This window comes from Brassica napus, chromosome C2 (assembly GCF_020379485.1).
Source record: "Brassica napus cultivar Da-Ae chromosome C2, Da-Ae, whole genome shotgun sequence".
Classification (NCBI taxonomy): domain Eukaryota; kingdom Viridiplantae; phylum Streptophyta; class Magnoliopsida; order Brassicales; family Brassicaceae; genus Brassica; species Brassica napus.
Genome location: NC_063445.1, coordinates 56,821,655 through 56,842,027, shown reverse-complemented (window position 1 = coordinate 56,842,027; position 20,373 = coordinate 56,821,655). Strand labels below are relative to the sequence as shown.

Genomic DNA, 20,373 nt, shown 5'->3' with positions numbered 1-20,373 from the left:
TTATTTGTACGGAACTACGGATTATTAATCATTTAATAATAATACAGCTTTAGTCGCAGAAACATATAACTAAAATATGCTTTGAAAAGATGTTTGTCGACGTGAAAATTCGGATTCTACTATGTTATTTTTAAATACTAGCTACTATATATGGACTTTACCAAAAGAAAACTCCTACTAATTAGGTAACGCTTATGTCGTTTTTGTTACATCTTTCTAAATATTAAAACATTACGTCGATACATTGTATCCAGCACGCTGTTTTATATCTGCATGTTGATATATATGAATGAAACAGAATCCAAATTTGAGTTCTCACTAAACAGGTAAACATTCTCCAATCTTTATTTAATCAATTTAAAACTCGGTCAATTCATATTTATCGTTTTGTTAATATATTAAAATACATTATATTGATACATTGTATCCAGCACGTACGGTGTTTTATATTTGCATGTTGATATATATAGAAATGAAACAGAATTCAAATTTGGGTTCTCACTAAACAGGGTAAACATTCTTTAATATATTTTAACCAATTTAAAAACTCGATCAATTCATATATACATGCAAAGGTTAAGACTTATCATCAGACCGCTTATACAAGAGCACTGAAAATCAAAGTATACTAAAATCCTATATAACATGCGGCAGAAAGAAAGCTGACTTTGCCAAAAATAGTCAGACAACTCTCAACACCGACAAGTCAACCACTATTTTATTTCGATCAAAACAATATCCTAAAAAGAATCAACCGTCAAATTGAATATCACATCACAACTAATAATAACCAATACTACTATCTGAGTTAACATTCCATAGATCCTTATGCTACTGTGTCACTTACGTACGTACAACCCCAAGTCCCACATTTATATTTCAGCAGCCAAATGAACAGTAGACATTATATACATTCATACACACGTGTCTTCTTGTTGAGATGTGACAAAACGAATCACGTTTTCTATAATAACAATACTGGAAAAGTTGTCCATTTCATATGTATCTACTAAACTAATCCTCAATGGTGCAGCTTGCTGAAATGAAAGCACCCTGTCACTTGTCAAAACATAGTTAAAACACAAAAAAAAAAAACAAATTGTCGAGCGTGTTTAATACTCGTGGGCCATTCAGTTAAAGATAATCATTGTAATTACTAAATCAGAGAAACACACATTTTCCTTCGAATAAAGATAATCAAAAGTTTTTTTCGTAAAAATATTACCGATTGAAACAATTCTTGTGTAATATTCAAAAGAGATCAGAAGTATTCAATTAAAGAATAACTTGACAAATCTTTTTCTCTCACGACCAAAGAACAAAACAAATAGACATCAAACCTTCTTTCATCTATATCTACAACACATTCTTGCAAGAATAACAATCACGTAAACAAAAATTAAATCATAGTCTTAAAGAGGTACTTAACCTCTCTTGATCAAATCACAAGCAGTCTAAACCGCAGATCTCAAGAACAGGACCACCTTTCGCCACAAACGGATTAACCCTCACCCAAAGAAGTGTAAGAATAGAGGCCAGGAGGATCGACCAGACGACAATAATGGTCGGCATTCTATCTTGTTTCCCAAGCAAACCTTTAAGGAAAGGGTAAAGATGAATGACCACCCAAAGTGCAAAGAACAACCTTCCAAAAAGCGGTCCCCATGAGTCATATCCATTGCTTATAGCATCAGAGATTCCCACTACGATTCCGATGACGTTTATGATGAGAAGAGTCGTTGGAGGGATGAGAAGTGAAGTCCATTTGAAGAGGTAAAGGTCTGAGAACTCTCCGTCATCAGCTGCTTTTGATGTGACCGTGAAGTTAGTGTCTACACCAGCAAGAACCTTGAGAAGACCTTGGAAGAGAGCAAAGAGATGAGCAGAGACACCTCCAATGACCCAAAACTGTTCATTTCTCCACCAGTCATCGATACCCACTTTCCCCCATTGCATCTCGAGAATACCAGTTACTGCAATGGACGAGAAGAGGGCCATGAAGAGGATACTCGCATAGTTGCTAATCTGCAAAATAAGGAACAAGAACAGTTTAAATTAGGCCTGAGAGTTTGAACCGAACCAAAATTTCGGTTTTCTTCCTTTAAAAAACAAATTATACCCGAACCATACAAAAAACCCCGAACCGAAATAAACGAACTAACCAAAATTAACAGAATTTATCTGAAATTTTAACAAAATTAAACAAAAGCCGAAATCAAAAATTTCGGTAGAATTTTCAAAAAAAACAAACTAACCGAATACCAAATCGAACTTTATTTCAGGTTAATTTGTAACATTTATATTGAACTGAACTAACCAAAAACCCAAATAACCCGGACCAGCCAAACCCGCATGCATACTTTGAGAGCTCATGATGATAGAATTACCTCGGGAACGATGAACTTCCCTGTGAGGAGACAGATGGCAGGGAGAGAACAGTACACAATGAGTGGGAGAGAGGTCCAAGGGTAAACCACAGAGTTAATGTAAGACAATCTCTCAAGCCACTTCAAACCACCTCCATAACCATACCAAATAGGACAATGCCTACTCAAGAAAATCTCAACGGACCCAAGCGCCCATCTAAGAACTTGATGAAGACGGTCTGAAAGATTGATAGGAGCTGATCCTTTGAAAGCAGGTAACTTAGGTGTACAGTAAACAGACCTCCATCCATGAGAATGCATCTTGAAACCCGTGAGAATATCTTCTGTAACAGAACCGTAGATCCACCCAATCTGTGTTTTTTTTTGTCACAAAAGGGTCATCATCAAAATCAAGAATCTATTGCATAAATACAAGAAAATAGGAGTTGTTCAATCCCTAAAACCGAACCAATTAAAACCAAACAGAAGTAGAGTAAGTGGTTTGGATTTGGTAATACCGAATAAACGTTATTGGTTTGATATAAAATAAAACCAAACCAAAATAGATACGGTTCTAATATAGTACCTAATTTTTATAAACCGAAAATAACTGAACCGGACCTGAATTGAACACCCCCTACAAGAAAATGTGTAGAAAAGTCAGGAGCTGCGTACCTCTTTGCCCCATTCAGTTTTATCTTCATATCCACAACTAATAACTTGGATAGCTTCTTTAAGCAGACAAGCAGGACTAGCGTTTCTAGCCATCCCACCGTTCTGCATACGAGCAGACGCAACAAAAACAGGAGACTGCCCAAACTTCTTCTCCAACTTCAGTTGCATCACCTCGCTTGATAGTTCTACATTAGAGCCTATATAACATTTTCATCAGCAACAACACCAAACGAGTTAAAACACAAACAAGAACTGTAGTGTACATACCTTTGGAGACAGGACCCTCTTCAATATTCTCCAACGCATGGATCTGCTTAGACGCTTCCCTATTCTTCTTCTTCTTATCAGCAGCAGCCAGCGTCTTCGCCTTACGGTTCTTCCTCGAACCACAGCAAAGGAAACACCATTTTGGCCAGCAGTTACATGTCTTACGCGGCGCCTTCTTCTTCTTCGGCGCATCAAATCCATAAAGCGCCTGCCTCCTGAAAACACAACCTGTTCCGACATAGATAGGTCCTTGCAACCCATCCAAACCCTTCATATTGATCTGCAAGAACCAAAAAGATTCATTAGTTGGATGTTCAAGAAGATGGTGAATGTATGTAGTACTACTTACATCGAAGAACACGACGTTGCGGTTTGAGTACCGATCATGCCTATCGATCCCATCGAATCTCTGAGGGAACTGAACGTAACAGATCTTCTTTCCTGACTGAGGATCCATCATGAAACACATTGCTTCTCTAAGCGCTTTGCTGTTGTTGATGTAGTGATCACAATCCACGTTGAGAAGATAAGGAGCGTTTGATAGAACACCAGAGACTCGTATCAGAGAGTTCATAGCTCCAGCCTTCTTGTGGTGATCGAATCCAGGTCTCTTCTCACGAGAGACGTAAACCAAACGAGGCAGCTCGTTGTTTTCGACGTCACGCACGCCATCACTTCCAAGGAAAACCTATTACAAGAAAGTTTCAGACACAAAAAACATTACAAAGAAAGGTTTAAAGACTCACCTGGATCATGCCGGGATGATCTCTTGTACTGTTACCAGGCCAAGGCGTGCCGTCTTGCATAGTCCAACCTTCCTCAGGCACTTTCTGCGCCGTTGCAACTAAAGCATTGATCTTAACTTTGAACTCTTCATAATCTCTCTGTCAAAAACCACACAATCAGTATCCAACCCCATTATAAAGAAGCAATTAAGTAAGTAGTAACCTTCATGGCTCGCCGTTCCCTGACGAATGCAGGATGGACTTTGTTCTTCAAGTAGTCCATCTTATGGCAGAAGTACCACTCAGGGGCACGCGGCTCGATGCAGTACTTCTTGCAGAAAGGAACCCATTTCCTCGCGAACTCTGCTGTCTCTGAAAGAGCTTCGAAAGTGAGCATAGCAGCACCGTCGTCGGATACGTAACAAGCAACTTTATCAACCGGGTAATCAACTGCGAGGATAGACAAGACAGTGTTGGCTGTAATGAGCGGAGGCTCTTTTAAAGGATCCACTGTACTGACGAATACATCTACAGGGGATAGTTCTGATGGTTTCCCTTCTTTTTCATATCTGCAAACACAAAAAAAAATGTAAAAAATTAATATTACCAAAACCAATTATTAAGAGATCGTTAAACCGTAATCAGACATTTTACAGGGGATTATTGATTAGGCGGGTGTCTAAACCGATTTTTTTTTTTAATTTGTAAAAATCATTTTACCAAAACCAATGTTCAAGAAATCATTAGAGGGTATAATTAGACACTTTATAGGGAATTATTGATTAGGCAGGCGTCTAAACCGATTATTTTTAATTTGTAAAAATTATATTACCAAAACCCAATAAATCGTTAGCCGGTAATTAGACATTTTATAGAGAATTATTGATTAAGCGGGTGTCTAGACCGAATTTTTATAAATATTATTTAAGAAAAAATGTTTTGTTTAAGACCGAGTTTTAGAGAACGGTGACCAAAAAACAAGTCTTTAACATTAACAAGTGTTGTGTGTGTGTTTCAAGTTACCTTAATGAGAGCCTGTCCAGGTATGTTTCTCGTTCGATTGGGTACCACTTAGGGAACTGATCAAGAACCCAAGAAACAGCAAACCATATCTCACAAATCACAGAGGTAAGCCACAGTGCATATGCGTCTTTGACCGGGTGGAGAATACGGTAGTGGAAGAAGAGACTAAGAATCACAAGACGCAGAACAATCAACATCCGGTACGGATTAATCTTGCTTGATTTGATTGGGATCTTCCTAGACAATGGCTGCCTTCCCTCATCCATCCTAACAATACACACACAAAAAAATGCTTCATAAGGAACGGAACAGAGACATAAACAAAAAGTGTGTAATGTTTCTTACATTGGGATGTCATCACCATCTTCAAAATCAGGATCACCTTCATGTCTAACCACCTGAAGTTTCTCGTTCTGCTTTCTTTTCCATTCCTCCATACGATCTTTCCAAGCCACGCTTCCATAACCGTAAACCGCAAGATCTTTCTGAGGTACCATTGGTCTTGGATGTGCTGCAATTTACACAAAGCAACTGAAAAAACTCAGTAATCATTGATAATACTCTCATTTAAGTACTTAAAAATACATTTAGATTATAATTTTAAACTTAAAAATATAAATAAAACTACTATACACAAATTACTTATTTTTCATAAAATTATATTTATACAAATTTTAAGTTAATTATCTATGCTTTAAAAACAAATGTATACATACGTATATTTTTAGTTTTCAATAAATAAATTTTAACCGCGCGGGTCAAAAACTAGTTAAGTAGTTAAAATGCAAGAACTTACCAGCAATGGTTGGGTCAGAGAGAGAAACCGGGTGGACTTTACTGCCATGACCACTAAGTGAAGGAGGAACAATAAGAGCATGTCTGTCAGACGATATCTCAATGTCCTGTGATAAAAACAAATTAGATAAAGTTACTTAAAGATGTCTTGTGATAGCTAATGAGACTTATTAACCTCGTCTCCATAAGTCAGGAGTGGAATCTGAGAGCCAGGAGGAGCTGAATCCAAATCACCGGAGTGGCGACGAGACACCGACACACCTTCAGAGACCTGATCAAACCCAATCCCATTGCCCCCGTACTCGAACTCATTGTCTATATCATCAACGTCATCTTCCTCTTCGTCGTTCTCGACCCTCGGACTTCCTTTAATCCGCTTGTAACGGGTCTTGCACTGAGGACAAGCTTGATTGCCTTCTCGTCTCTCGTACTCGTAGCAAGGCCTACACACAGGGAAGGCACACTCGTTGCAGGCCACGAACGGTTCTCCTTCGACGGTTGATTCGATCTCGTCTCTGCAGATTTCGCATGTCTGTCCTCTCAGCTCTTGCACTGATCTTATCTGCACAATTACAACAGCATTTTAAAAATCATCAGATCATAGTAAAACGACGTCGGATTCACTACTTAAAACAACACAATCTCTAACACTTTCACATTGACAGATTCTGAATGTACTTATTATTGTCGGGAAGTGGAAACAAACTCTTGTCTGAAGAAACTGGAGGATTCAGACAAGTCAAATCCGGACAAATCTTCCCCACCGACAGAAACTGTTCTAGCTGAATCTAATAGAAACTATAAAATCTTAATTGAATTCGACGGGTCAAACCCAGATCCAGAAAACAAAAAAAAGGAAAAGACTTTCGGACAGGAACAGAGAAACCCAGATCGAAAGAGAGATACTTTGGAAACAATTGGGAGATCTCTTGTCTTACTCTGGCATTCTCATCGGCATTGATCAGAACAAACTCGTTCCTGTTGTGAGAACCGGCGATTAACCGACCACCGGTATTCATGTTGTCGGAACGCTAAGCAAATCTCTCTGGATCGATCTCACAGATCGGTGTCAACTCAGGGAAGCTCGGTGGTTCTGAGAGATCCACCGCAGTCCATAACAGAGGTTACTACTTCCACAACCTTTTTTTTATTGTTGTGAAAGTGTAAACAGTCACATAAATAAAGGATTGATTCCAGAGAGAGAGAGTCAATGGTGGAAGAGAGAGAGGCGCAAGCTGCAAATGATTAAGGCTAAGGCCAATTTGTTTTTTAATAAACATGTAATGATGAAGAGAGAGGGACAAGAGTGATTTGAATAGTTAAAATTGGGCATAAGCATTTTACCCGATATCCGAAGCCGCATCCGAACCCAATACCCGAAAAATTCCGGATCGAAATCCGAACCGAAGTAGCAAAATACCTGAACGGGTATTGAGTTGGGAGAGTTTGGATATCCGAACCTGAATGAGTAATATCCGAACCCGAATGGATATCCGAAAATAACCGAATATATGTATAATTAAGCTTATATTTTTAGTTTACTTCTCTCATTTTATTCAAAATATTTATATTAATGCTACACATAGCTTAGAGATCAGATAATATACATATAATTATGGATTGTTACAAAGTTGAAAAACTTTTCAAGCTTTTTGTTTTGTACATTAACTAAAATTGTATCCAAAATTTCAAAACAATAACCAAATTAGTGTCTTTTTTTTAGTTTTAAAATTTATATTCAAATCTATTAATCATTTAGTTTATTAGCTATGTTTGGAAGTAGAAACTATTTTAGCTTGTTTCTGTTTGTTTGCTTAATCTATGAACTTTGTTGATGTTTTCACTATATTTTTGGACGAATTAGTGTTGTTTTGTTCTCATTTCATGTATTTTAAGACTATTTATATTATTAGGAATGATTTGAAGACATAACATAACATTCATTTCAATTTTTTTATGTCTCGAGTTTGGATATATCCGAAATTATCTGAACCCGAAGTGAAAATATCTGAACCCGATCCGAAGTTAGAAAATATCCGAACGAGTTTTATACTCCCATACCGAAATATCCGAATATTCGAAATACTCGATCCGGACACGAACGGATACCCGAACGCACACCCCTAATTAAAGTGGTGAGATTATTAAAAGGCAATTATGTAGATTAGTAAAAATCCAAAGGCCATATTTTACCAAGATTAGATAAATACCCCATCGCTAAGATGGTATAGAAAAAAAAATTTGTTTTTATAATAATAAATGTTATTTAAATATATATATAATAGTCAATTTTCAAGCTTCATTTTAGTAAATACTCCCTCCGTTCCTAAAAGATCAATGTTTTAGAAAAAAAAAATTGTTTCGAAAAGATACATTTTTCATATTTTTAATGGATAAATTAAATATAAATTGTAAACTTAAAAAAATATAATTGTATTTATTAAAATTCTATTGGTGAAAACTTGTGGGAAATAGTTGATTACGAAAAATAATGTATTGGTAACTAAAATTTTGATATATTTTTTTAATAAGTGTGAAAATCCTAAAATATAGATTTTTTAGAAACCGAGGGAGTATTACTTAAGATTTATATCTAGTTAATAAAAACTATATGTGTAAACTTAGGAGTAACAATTACACTTTAAAATCAGGAAACATCTAATTAGAAAAAATCATGTACTAGTTTAAAACGAAGAAATTATTTTAAATTATTTATGTGTGTAGATCCAAGTTCTTATAACATGTGCTTGAACATATTATTAGTAGTAGTGGAATTTCATATAAATGTGAGAAACAAAATTATAATGACAAAAAGCAAGGTCTTTGTTATTGCCCTACTGTGTAATAAATCCTCTAAAAAAATCCTCTAGGTTTTTAAAGAGACTTGAAATGTTGAGAAACAGGTATAGACATTTACTCACCAGACATAAAACAATCTGTAAGCATCGTGCCCAATATCCTATTTTCTAGGTCTTTTTAGTTGTAATTACCTTAATTATTGTTACGGTTTTACAGGACAAATTTACAAGTTACCGAGGTAATAACCTAAACATGTTAGTTTAAGCCTGGGGAACTTATTTTCAACTTCGATCACAGTGATTTGTTCAACCTATTATGTCTTCTTTTTTTGCTATATTTTCATTATTTTGTGGGTGTGTTATGTCTACCGTCTTAATATATAAAGATTATTCTAAGGTCGGCCCCAGTCGCCATATTGCTAATTTGTTTTTTCAGCTTTTATCCCCTGTGCTTAAATAAGAGAAAATGTGCAATTATTGTCACTATGTATCACATCACAATATATGCCCATGTATGATGTCTATATGTATACATTTGCCGACAGACAGTTCGTGATATATAACATATTTAGAGTAATATTTTTCCAATATTCTAATTTTGGGCGTAGAAATTATATATATATATTGACTTGTTTTTTTTTTTTTTTGACTTGTTGATAGCCTGGCCGAATATAGATAATAATCTTTTTCAGAAACTTTTATTATATAGTATAATGTTGATTATATTACATATTATAACGTATAGCTAACTTTAGTTGGTTACCACATCAAATTTGTTTTCATGATTGTGATTGAATGGTGTGTACTGTCTTCTCCAAGCTCTATTGCCACATGTTCTTATAGAACTGTCGGTGCTTAATTAACAACAATATATAACAAGACTTTTTGACTTTTGATGTAATTCTCTCAGTATTAGTACATGCACAAGATTATTTGCTGGTTTTTATTAGGAATCTGAATATAATAACTATATGAATATTGGAAAAGAGATCGTATAAGCTTTTGGTCAAATGGTTAGAGGTTATAAATCAACCCAACTTATGGGTTGTATTTCATCTTGATTCGATCGTATCACAGCTATTCAATAATTTATGATATGAAAAGAAGTTAATGAGAAAACGTTATATGTAATTATAAGACTATATTCTTAGAAAACAAGAAAAAACTAAAACTATACAACAATTTGTATGAGAATTTATGAAACAAAAATAAATGTGAAATAGCATGTTGATTCAAATAAATGATCAATTGTTTGTGTTAAAAAGAAAATGCTTTTTAACTCTTTTTAGAAAAAAACTATCAGATTTTTGACATAAAATTAACTAAGCGAGTCTATGACAGTTATGTATTACTGATTTTGTAAATCAAACGCGATTAGTTTGTTTCTGTCAGCTCTGCATTTTGATTTGATCGATCTTTTGAAACACCAAATTATGTTGGGGTTTGTTTGTCGTTCACATGATTGCGTTTCTTTCTTTCATGTTTAAGCTTTTTTTTTGTTTCTCTTGGAAATTTAATAGTTATCACTGTTCACTTTAAGACTACGCAATCAGAACTCATAGACTACGGTTGACAAAAATTTACGCTTCATAATTAGGAAATGCATATATACAATATACCGTACTTGTAAAGTATATGTTTTTTTGTAGAACTAGTATATGGTAGTATTGCAGGATTGTATTATTATAGTATTTCGAGTGTTAAATCATAATATTTCTCAAAAAAATTTCGAGTGTTAAATCATAATATATATCATATATTTTTTACATATATAGTATCATACTAAAATGATAGTTTTAACTAGTTTTATTCTATATAGGTTACACTACGATTAATTTGTTTGTATACCACCTTAACTAATCATGTTATTGTAACGTTTTGGATGAAAAATGTACAACAAAGTGTCATCACTTGATTGGATGAATTTTATAAGATTTTTCTATTCTACTATTTGTAACAGGAGTAATAAATATATGTCAAATGACTAGTTAAATAAATATCGTGATCACCTAAGTTAAGTGCAACAGCGCAAGTACAACTGTTCTATTTGTCCATCCAAGTAAATAGTTATGTTCAACTGAAACAATAAAAACTAAATCAAGAGTCTACGGCTGATAGCTACTTGTTGAGCCATATATTCCTACTGATTTAAACCTCTGAGTATTTTCAAATCGGACGAAAAACCTTCAACTAAAATTTTATGTTTTTAAACTTCCAACTGTTAAACCGTTAATGTCAACTAAAATTTTATGTTTTTAAACCTCCAACTGTTAAACCGTTAATGTTGTTAACCTTCCGTTAACAAAATTATTTTTTCTTAACGGAGATCCGTAAAATCGAAACGCAGTATTTCATGTAATCACGAAAACAACACGAAGTTCTTATAATCAATGGATATTTTAGTGATTTAAACTTTCAACTATTTTTAAATCGGATGGAAAACCCACAACTAAAACTGTATGTTTTTAAACCTTCAACTAATAAACATTTAATGATTTTAACCCTCTGTAAACAAAGTCATCTTTTCTAAACGGGGAACCGTTACATAAACGACACGAAATGCTTAAAACCTCCCTATATCAATGGGTAATGATGATAAACTTATATTAACCCTAGAATCAACTCTCTCAAATAAGAGATCAGATGTAGCACCTGGGAATCGAATCCACAGAGAGCATGAGAACACAATAGAGCATATTTTAATAGTATTGAATATAGAGAATAAAAATGTACAAATATCAAAATTAATACTATAAGTTATCTTTGTGCATTGAAGTTTTTATTAAAGATAAATCATCTATTCAAATATATTATCTCAACTAATTATAAAGTATTAAAAATAATTTATTTAAAATTTACTTTATGTGTATTTTTACATATTTAATATGAAATCATTTCAAAACAATTATTAAATGAATAAATGCTTTATTTTAAATTTAAATCATATAATTTTTAGTTCTAGATTTTTAAACAAATTCTTATATATGTATGTATATATATATATATATATACGCTTCCAACACGTATCCGCTTCTTAATTTATTTAAAAATTTTGCTTATGCGCTTTCATACGTTTCCGCTTCCACGTACCCTCTTCCGTTTCCATCTAATCATATCTTATATAAATTTAACAGTTTCTTTCAGAAAATATGACTTTATTTACAGAGGGTTAAACGTATTTAATGTTTAATAGTTGAAGGTTTAAAAACATAAAGTTTTAGTTGTGAGTTTTTCTTCCGATTTATAAATAGTTGGGGGTTTAAATTACTAAAATATCCATTGATTATAAGAACTTCATGTCGTTTTTGTGATTACATGAAACACTGCGTTTCGATTTAGCGGGTCTCCGTTAAGAAAAAATGATTTTGTTAACAGAAAGTTAACGGCATTAACGATTTAATAGTCGGAGGTTTAAAAACATAAAATTTTAGTTGAAGAATTTTCATCCGATTTGAAAATAGTTGGAGGTTTAGTCACTAATAATCCTTAGAATAATCAAATAACCTTTATCTACGCTGGCAATTTTTTTGTTAATTTCTTCTGCTGATGACGACTGAGGAGTGCATATTTTACACGCAAGCTCAAAGTAAGAATGTAGTTAATCCATGGCCCTACGAAGAGTAACATGGTATAACCTTTAAAATAAAGACAAATACATGAACTATAATATTTAATTTTGTAGTTACTATGTTGGTGTTTTGTGATCTACTAGTCTTTTAGTTCCAGTTACTCCTAATTATCTTTAATTAAACAGATCAAGCAAGACAAATACAGATCAAGTGGGACAAGTGCAGATCAAGCGGATCATGCAGGAGAAAAGCATATCAAACCGATCAAATAATTTATTATAATTTATGAATGACCAAATCAGTTCAAAACTATAGATCATATATTAAAACAATAAAAATTACACCTTGATATCTAAACAAATATCTTAGATGTTATAGGATCGGCCGAAATGCTTGTAAATATTTTATAAGATACTTATACTTCTTTTATTTTCTTTTTAGGTGATCAATATTTTCTTGAAAGAATCGGCAGGTTACACAAATATTAAAATTTTGGTTAAATTTACCACCGGAAAACTCTCTACCAGTGGGTGTAAGATATTTGAAACGGTAATTAGTCATGAAAATTATTTGATCGTACAACTCAATAAATACACGTTCTCGGTTAAGATTTTATTTAAAATTATCTTTTTTCAATAAATTTACAAAATTTCAATCATTTAATTTTATATTAACTATTTTAAAACATAAAAAAAATACTAACTACTTACCCTTGTTGATATTTATGTAGGAATATTTATATCTTCTTCTTTTGAAAATGTGTTTGTGATTGAACGTCATGCTTATAATTTTAAAACAACACAAACATTATTATTGTAAACTATATAGTTTGAGCTAATCATTGTACATTATTTATAAAATCAGATAAATATATTTTAAAGTTAAGTGTTTGTAGCAAAATTATTTATTATCAAAAAAAAAAAGCAGATCAACACCACCAAATGTTAGCGGATGAGATCTGCATGCAGATCTCATATTTTTTCCACAAAAAAACAAAAATATTGAACTGCATGCAGATCTCCCGATTAAACTGCTTTTGCAAATAGAAAAACATGAATGGTGAATGTATTGCGGGAGAACTGAACGTACAGAAAAACTGTAGTTGTTCTGCCATTCCATTCATAACCTAATAGTTAATGCCAAGTGTCGAGGGTCAATCTTGTCGGTGGAGGGTCCAAAAAATCCGATATTGTATAATACATATATAGCATGATCGTAAAACATAAAAGTAGCTCAAGTGTGCACGAAAAAAAATAGCTTAAGTAAAATATTCAATAATTCATACTTTTAATTTGTAGAAACCTCTAATATTCTAGACGATACGATCTTTTGTACTATTTGCGGTGGCAATAAATCTGAAAAGCCTATACGATTGACCAATATTATTGGAAAAGAAACTAAAAGTATATTAAGACAGCTGTGGAGTATATTAAAACAGAGGAACCATCTGGTTCATAACCAAATATCTATCCCTACGGCTTCAGTGTTCTCTGGAATTGATAGGGAAGTAAGAAACATAATCTCCGCCAAGAGGGAGCGTAAACACTTCAGCTCTCTCATGTCTCTTTAGTTATGTTAATCTAATTGTTGTTAGAGTTATTATCCTTGATCCATCTTGTTTTTTCTTTCTTTTTGTCAAGATAACTCATAACTAAGGTTTCATTGTAGATCTTTTTTCATTAATATGAAATTTACGATTTAGCAAAAAAAAAAAAAAAACACAGCTGTGGAGTTGCTTTGTTGTACTTTAGACAGCCACCAATCCGAAAGTATAACTGGTCCTAACTAAGGAACCCCTCTTCTCTCGTATTTTGACATGTTTAAGGGCAGCTTTTAGATAGCACATTACAAGTTAGATTGATTCAGAAACAAATTAGATGATTGTTTCAACCTTTCAGGTAAGAAACTTCTGTATTTGAAAGGTGAAAACAACAGTATTTAATTATTCATCGTGTTAAAACAATTTGTAATACTTTTTAAGATATTATATTCTAGTAGATCAAGGAATGTATTATTATAGTTCAAAAAAAAAAAAAGGAATGTATTATTTATCTTATTAATTGTGAAAGTTGGAATTGTCTTTGTATCGAAATAAAATAAAATTACGAGGTGGTGGATAAGAGTTCAAATAAATAAAAAAATGTTAACGACACATGTATAAGATTGGTCTTAATATGTCATTGCCATGTTTTTTTTTTTTTTTTGAAAAAAGGGCTATGTCATTGCCATGTTCTTGACTAACAACCCATATATTTCCATCTATGTGATTGATTTATCTCTCTTTCATAAGTCTTCTAAACATTTCATAAATCAAAATCAGAACTTCTTGTTTAATTGTCTTTTCAACGTGAGAATATTAGGAAGAATAATACAAGCAATGGCAGTGGTTCGGGATGCGCTAGTAGACAATCGTTGGTGGATAAGCTCATCTAGATCAAGAAATCCGACTATATGCTTTCTGAAGAACTGCCTCCCCGACCATCGGGAAGTAATATCATCAGAAGCAGATGACCGCTACCTATGGAAAGTTGGCGACAACGCCCCTGTCGAAGGTTTCTCATCGTCCCTCATGTGGAATCATCTGTATGGACAGGAAACTGAAGTGAACTGGCACAAATCAATCTGGTTCAAGGGAAGGATTCCAAAGCATGCATTTATTTCATGGTTAGTAGCTCTGGACAGATTATCAACTAGGGACAGGATGAGACAATGGGGCGTTTTGGTTTCTCCTATATGTCCTCTTTGTGGCACAGCTGATGAGTCTCGACAACATATCTTCTTTGACTGCGGGTACAGCAAGGAAGTTTGGTCCTTCTTTTACTCTACCCTCCATCTTTCTCCTCCTACCTTGATCATGGAGTTACTAAGATGGATCAAAAGCCCTACTCGCCACAACAATGTCAATCTTATTCTGAAACTTGCCTTTCAAGCCTGTGTCTACTTGGTTTGGAAGGAAAGGAACTCAAGGTTGCATTCTCAGGTTTCTCGTCCTTCAGCCTCCCTGATATTGGAGATCAAGCAGCTTCTTCGAATAAAGATGGACATACTCTCCAGAGAGCAGAGGAACCTCCTTTCTACTATTACTTTTCTCTTTACTTGGCGCCGCTTGTTCGATAGCCAGTAGGTAAGTTCTTTTTTAGTAAGCAGATCAGTTTGTGATCTGAGCATTAGTGTTGTAATCCGGAGACAAATGGTTATATTAAAAAAATATAAAAAAAAAAAAAAAAAAATTTGCAAAAAAAAAAAAAAAAAAAAAATAGTAAGCTCTCTGTTTTTTTCTTGTTGTCCATGTAAAATCCACTTTGATAATGATGTGTCTTAACGACAAAAAAAAAAAAAAAAAAAAAAAAATCTTGATCCAAAATTAAAACAAAAGTAGGGGAGAATAGTTTTTTGGGCTTTTTACTTTATTCCAAGTTCAACCTAATAGGCAATCAAAATAGTTAAATAAGTTACCTCTATCCACTGTGTATATATTCTTAACATGTGCTAAGTTACCAACAAAGTGGCTGTAGTTTAGTGGTGAGAATTCCACGTTGTGGCCGTGGAGACCTGGGCTCGAATCCCAGCAGCCACATCTTTTTTTATTCAATTTTTTTTTACCCTTCACTACATGATTAATGGGCTTACGTCAAATTTATTCATATTTTTTACAACGGGCCCCCTTTCTTTTAAACGGGAGTTTTCGAATTACTGAAGCCCAAAAGACTTTCTTCGCATACAAGTAAGTAAAAGATCTCACCTTATAAAAAGTCCCAAACTTGAGACACACGCTTCCTTTACTAATTTCCTTTTTTGACCTTGCGTTAATTTCCTTCTCCATCCGGACAAGAACAAGTTTAACGGCGCCAAAGAAGCGTTCAACCTTGTTTTCGATGCTTGGTGTCTTTTATCGGATCACTCTAAGAGAAAGACCTATGATCAACAGATAAAATACTAAGAACAACAACAAAAGAGAGAAGCTTCTTGTTCCTCTTCAGACACCACAAAGGATGCAACAAATCAATCACAAGAAAGAACAAAACAATGGTTTGACCAATCACGAGAATGTGTTGCTGCAGCACTCGCTAAAGCAAATGCAGAGGAAGCAGAGAGGCGTTGCGAGAATCCTATGAAGAGAGCAAACGAAAACTCTACAGACGAAGCAGAGAGGCTCTTCAAGAGACCAGCGCTGATGACAACCGGAAACTCAATCTGTACTTCAGAGGCAGAGAGACTATTCAAGAAGCCTATGGAAGCAGCAAAGCCAAACTCTACTTCAGAGGCAAAGAGACTCTTCGGCTTTTCAAGAAGCCTATGAAAGCAGCAAACTCTACTTTGGTCTTGTCTTTTTATTTTAAACCTAATGTATGATTGGTATTATTAGATTGAAGGAATGTAACTAACTAATCAAATCGATCAAAGTTCAAAACTTTCTATCAGTCTTCAAGAAATCGCTAGACGATCACTAAACATTTTGTAAAGGAGTAAGCGTAGTATTATTCGTGGCATAAGCGAAAACATTTTAGTTTTTGGCTTTAATTATAAAATTATTTTGATGAACTATAAAACAAAAAAAAAAAGAGATAAATTTGTGAATTTGTATTAACATTGTTAATTAATTTAACAAATTTAGACCAATTCAGATATATTTCAACTGATTTAAACCAATTTAGAAGGCTTTAAATTGTATAAACCGGATTTTATGAAAATCGTTTCGGTTATGACTGATTTACCACCTAAACCGGAGGCCTAGGCTCGTGTCTAAACCAAACTTTAGAACCGTGCTTTCTATTACATCAATAGTAACCTGCATGTATGAAATTGAAGGCCCAAGTTGCTGTTGTTGAGAACATAGCAATGAAGTTATACAATCATATGGGGATGCCTTGTGCCAAGTGATCATAATCAAAAGTAGTAACAATAGAGACGTAGTGCATCAAACTGTCTCTAAGATAATACAACAAGTTGAGTTTCATTTATAGAACTCTAGACTCGCCACCAGATGGTTTCTCACGCAAGCTTGTTAATATTCCATCAACAAGCTTATCTTTACCAAACACACCACAAGTCTTCTCATCATCTTCAACACTGTCCCAACAACCTAGGATTTTAAGCACATCCCTCTCTGTTTCATCCCCTTTCTCCTTCTTCTTGGAAACTGAACCAACTTCTTTGTCTAATGATGAGTCAGATGCATATGGAGCCTGTGTTGATGAAGGAACAATGTAACCTGATTCAATCCTCGCCTCAGGCATCATCTGTATCAAACACTGCAGCTTCGGATAACCGAGGCTCTGATAATCCAAACGGTACTTGAACTCTTCCAAGAAGTCTTTCTTGAAGTTACTCATGTTGTAACCTCCGGGGCTTTCCTCTGTTATCTTCTTTATCAGCTTATGACAATCAGCAATCACCTCGGTTCTTGATCTCTCGCTTACACCATTGTTCTTGGACTCTGCTTCTTCCGGCTGAGACTTTGACAAACTCACAAACATGGATCTCAATACACTAGAGGCATGAGGATTGCTAGGACAAGAGGTGAACCGAGTTACTCTGAAAGGTAACGCTTCAGAAGGATTCTCCTTGATCAATTTCTTATCTGATATCAACAGAGAGACTAATTCAAGCGTTTTGGAGAGATCCAGCTGCTTCAGAGATGAAGGTCCTTCATCCTTAAGGTTCTTAGCCAACGCTTCTCTGAACAATAGAACAAAACAGGTTACTAGCTAATGCAGAAGCACTAGTAAGGTTTAAGAGAAGAATCAAGAACCTTGATGGTGAGTGAGAAACAAGGACGAAGCCTCTTGGAGAATTGATGAAAGATTCAACATCTTCCCAAAAAGAATCTTGTTCAAAAACGTCATCTACTACATCTCCAGCTGCTGGTTCATTGCTAAGCTCTTTGTTTCCTCCACAAAACAAGTTGAATCTCTTCAGAAGTCGTCTTAAAAGCCCTTGACTCTTGCTTGCTTCAGTGTCTGCTCTCATCTCCTTAGCAGATTCACTAGAGGTGGGAGATGCAATCTGAGATTCTAAGTCCTCATCATCCACCACTTTCCCTTCACTAACAACACCTTCCTTTTTCTTTTCTTGGAGATGCTCTAGTCCTATCTCTTGTGATTCAGATTCCTTTTTGACATCTTCAACATTCTGTTTCACCTTCTCCACAGTTGCAACTTTGTTGTTATCCATTCCTTGCTTACAAGCATGAACAAGAAACACACCTTCTCCCTTTGGAACAACCTCCAAGATCTCCGGCATAGAAAACAAAAACCTCGAAAACCTCTTATATCCATAAAAATCTTCACCCAAGGTCACATTCCTCTTCTTCAGCTGCTCACGCAGTTCAGTAATAGCCACTCCCTTAGGATACAAACTCAAAACCAAACCAATCTCCCTAACAACTTCTTCCGGTACATGATTAGTATCTAAACTAGATTCCTGCAACTCCTGTGGCTTGGTGGATGCGGCAAACGGGTCAAGGAGAGGAGTTTTATAGTGACCATACCAAGAGTTATAAGGACCATCAGGCGGCTGGTTAAAGCATTTACCGGCTAAGTTGTTTCCTCTAAGTAAAGCGTTCCAGTCCCACATGATGGAAGCAGCGCTGCACAACACGCCAAGCGATCTTTCTTCGTAGCCGGCGAGCAAGATGTTGTAGTTGCTCATCCTGAGCTTGTGCAAGACGGTGGAGAAGTCTCTGTCGCTGGAGATGAGGAAGAGATGAGCAGGAGGTGGGTTCTGAGCAACCCAACACATTAGATCAGTAATGAGAGCTCTATCTGTACTGTTCTTCCCACCTGCATACAGAAAAGGTAAGCTTTTTAGTTTTTACATAGAAACGAATAGGTCTGGACGTTCGGATTTGCTACAATGTTCATAAGTTCCATTCAGATTTTACTAATTTTAGGTTGGGTTAGGTTCGGATTATGTTTTCACCAATAAAATCGACAAAAATCTATAAAAACTAAATAAGTTGACAAAAAAAATAATTTAAAACATATAAATTATTCAAAAATCTAATTAAAAGCTAGTTAAACTGAAAAGTATTCAAAATATAAATAATTACAAAAACTTAAAAAGCTATAAAATATCTAAATCATCTTATATATAAAAAAAATCAACATATTTAACTAATTTTGGATATTTTAGGATTTTAATTTGGAAAGTACATAGCGCTTAAATCCTGTTTAAATATTTTTATAATAATTCGGATCGGATTTCAATTTTTTCGGTTCAGATTTAATTTTTCCGAAACTAACTAAATTCAAAATCACAAATAAAACAAACTATGAAAGTCCTCGAAAAAATTCTAAAATATCTAAATTATCTTAACGTATATAAAAATATATTTAACTAATTTCGAATATTTTCGGAGGCTAATTCTAATTTCAGTAGCTCTTAAATCCAGTTCATATGGATTTCAATTTTTTCGGTTCGGGTTAAGGATTGGACTAAAACGCCCCGACCTAGAAATGAATCAGAAAAGCAGAGATTTTGCGAAAAGAACCGAACCTTGAGGGACATGAGCGAGGTTGATTCCCGTCGCGGAGAGAGCTTCCTGATTCGTTCTCGACAGCTGCAACACGTCTCCCAAGGCAGTGATCGTGATTGGTCCTTTGATTCCGTTAATTCTAACGGCGGCTGTGATGGACTGCGCCACTCTGAAGACGTTCGCGCCGGTGGGCAAATGGCAGTTCTCGAAGTCCCACCACACCGAAACCTTAACTCCACGAGACTCTTCCTCGTGGTGGTGAGCACGCCTCGGAGCGAGCTGAGAGGAGGAGGAGGAGCTGGAAGAAGAGAAACGCGCGGCGAGGGAGGAGATCGGACGCGGAGGGTGGTGGGCGACGAGGCGGAGGAATAGGGTTTTGTAAAGTCTCATGCTTTTGACCTCAGGGAGTGAGTAGAAGAAGGAGAAGTTTCGTGTGTGATTGTAATGGCGGAGATGAGGGTTTTAGAATTTTCAGTTGGGGAAGACGAAGTAACCCCCTTGCACACGTGCGAACCACGTGATTAATGACTCAATATGGGCCCTTGTATATATATAACTTAAGCCCAATAAGGATAGAAAACTCTGTTGGGTCCATATATATATAACTATCCTCCTATTAAAAATGTGTTTTCTTTTTTGAAACCAAAATGTGTTTATTTTCTGTCTCAGTAATATTTA

General features: G+C 34.9%; 3 protein-coding genes and 1 non-coding gene across 4 annotated transcripts; 2 read left to right on the top strand and 2 right to left on the bottom strand.

The window, feature by feature from the left end:
- Positions 1 to 1,228: 1,228 nt before the first annotated feature.
- Positions 1,229 to 7,131, bottom strand: LOC106382839 (cellulose synthase A catalytic subunit 6 [UDP-forming]-like). The gene is made up of 12 exons (XM_013822917.3): positions 6,790 to 7,131; positions 6,027 to 6,413; positions 5,853 to 5,958; positions 5,402 to 5,567; positions 5,057 to 5,323; positions 4,257 to 4,602; positions 4,055 to 4,192; positions 3,658 to 3,996; positions 3,309 to 3,588; positions 3,042 to 3,238; positions 2,388 to 2,738; positions 1,229 to 2,025 (listed from the first exon to the last, which is right to left on the bottom strand). The coding sequence occupies exons 1-12, from the start codon at positions 6,868 to 6,870 to the stop codon at positions 1,444 to 1,446; spliced, it is 3,240 nt and encodes a 1,079-aa protein (XP_013678371.2). The 5' UTR covers positions 6,871 to 7,131; the 3' UTR covers positions 1,229 to 1,443.
- A 7,464-nt stretch (positions 7,132 to 14,595) lies between these two features.
- LOC106379039 lies at positions 14,596 to 15,342 on the top strand. The gene has a single exon (XM_013819064.2). It carries the CDS (start codon positions 14,596 to 14,598, stop codon positions 15,340 to 15,342), a length of 747 nt encoding a protein of 248 aa, XP_013674518.2.
- A 381-nt stretch (positions 15,343 to 15,723) lies between these two features.
- TRNAH-GUG lies at positions 15,724 to 15,795 on the top strand. The gene has a single exon. It is a non-coding gene; the product is annotated as a tRNA-His (tRNA).
- A 1,226-nt stretch (positions 15,796 to 17,021) lies between these two features.
- On the bottom strand, positions 17,022 to 20,261 carry LOC106382838. Its single transcript, XM_013822916.3, has 3 exons — positions 19,716 to 20,261; positions 17,971 to 19,000; positions 17,022 to 17,897 (listed from the first exon to the last, which is right to left on the bottom strand). The coding sequence occupies exons 1-3, from the start codon at positions 20,083 to 20,085 to the stop codon at positions 17,177 to 17,179; spliced, it is 2,121 nt and encodes a 706-aa protein (XP_013678370.1). The 5' UTR covers positions 20,086 to 20,261; the 3' UTR covers positions 17,022 to 17,176.
- Positions 20,262 to 20,373: the final 112 nt, after the last annotated feature.

What these genes read in the sequence shown, in the direction of transcription:
- LOC106379039 (XM_013819064.2), top strand. Translation starts at nt 14,596, where the DNA reads ATGGCAGTGGTTCGGGATGCGCTAGTAGACAATCGTTGGTGGATAAGC.
- LOC106382839 (XM_013822917.3), bottom strand. Translation starts at nt 6,870, where the DNA reads ATGAATACCGGTGGTCGGTTAATCGCCGGTTCTCACAACAGGAACGAG. An exon ending in CTCTGACCCAACCATTGCTG is followed by an intron (nt 5,568 to 5,852) that starts GTAAGTTCTTGC and finishes TGTAAATTGCAG; the next exon opens with CACATCCAAGACCAATGGTA. An exon ending in GGAAGTTCATCGTTCCCGAG is followed by an intron (nt 2,026 to 2,387) that starts GTAATTCTATCA and finishes CTTATTTTGCAG; the next exon opens with ATTAGCAACTATGCGAGTAT.
- LOC106382838 (XM_013822916.3), bottom strand. Translation starts at nt 20,085, where the DNA reads ATGAGACTTTACAAAACCCTATTCCTCCGCCTCGTCGCCCACCACCCT. An exon ending in CCTCGCTCATGTCCCTCAAG is followed by an intron (nt 19,001 to 19,715) that starts GTTCGGTTCTTT and finishes TTCTGTATGCAG; the next exon opens with GTGGGAAGAACAGTACAGAT. An exon ending in GTTTCTCACTCACCATCAAG is followed by an intron (nt 17,898 to 17,970) that starts GTTCTTGATTCT and finishes TCTATTGTTCAG; the next exon opens with AGAAGCGTTGGCTAAGAACC.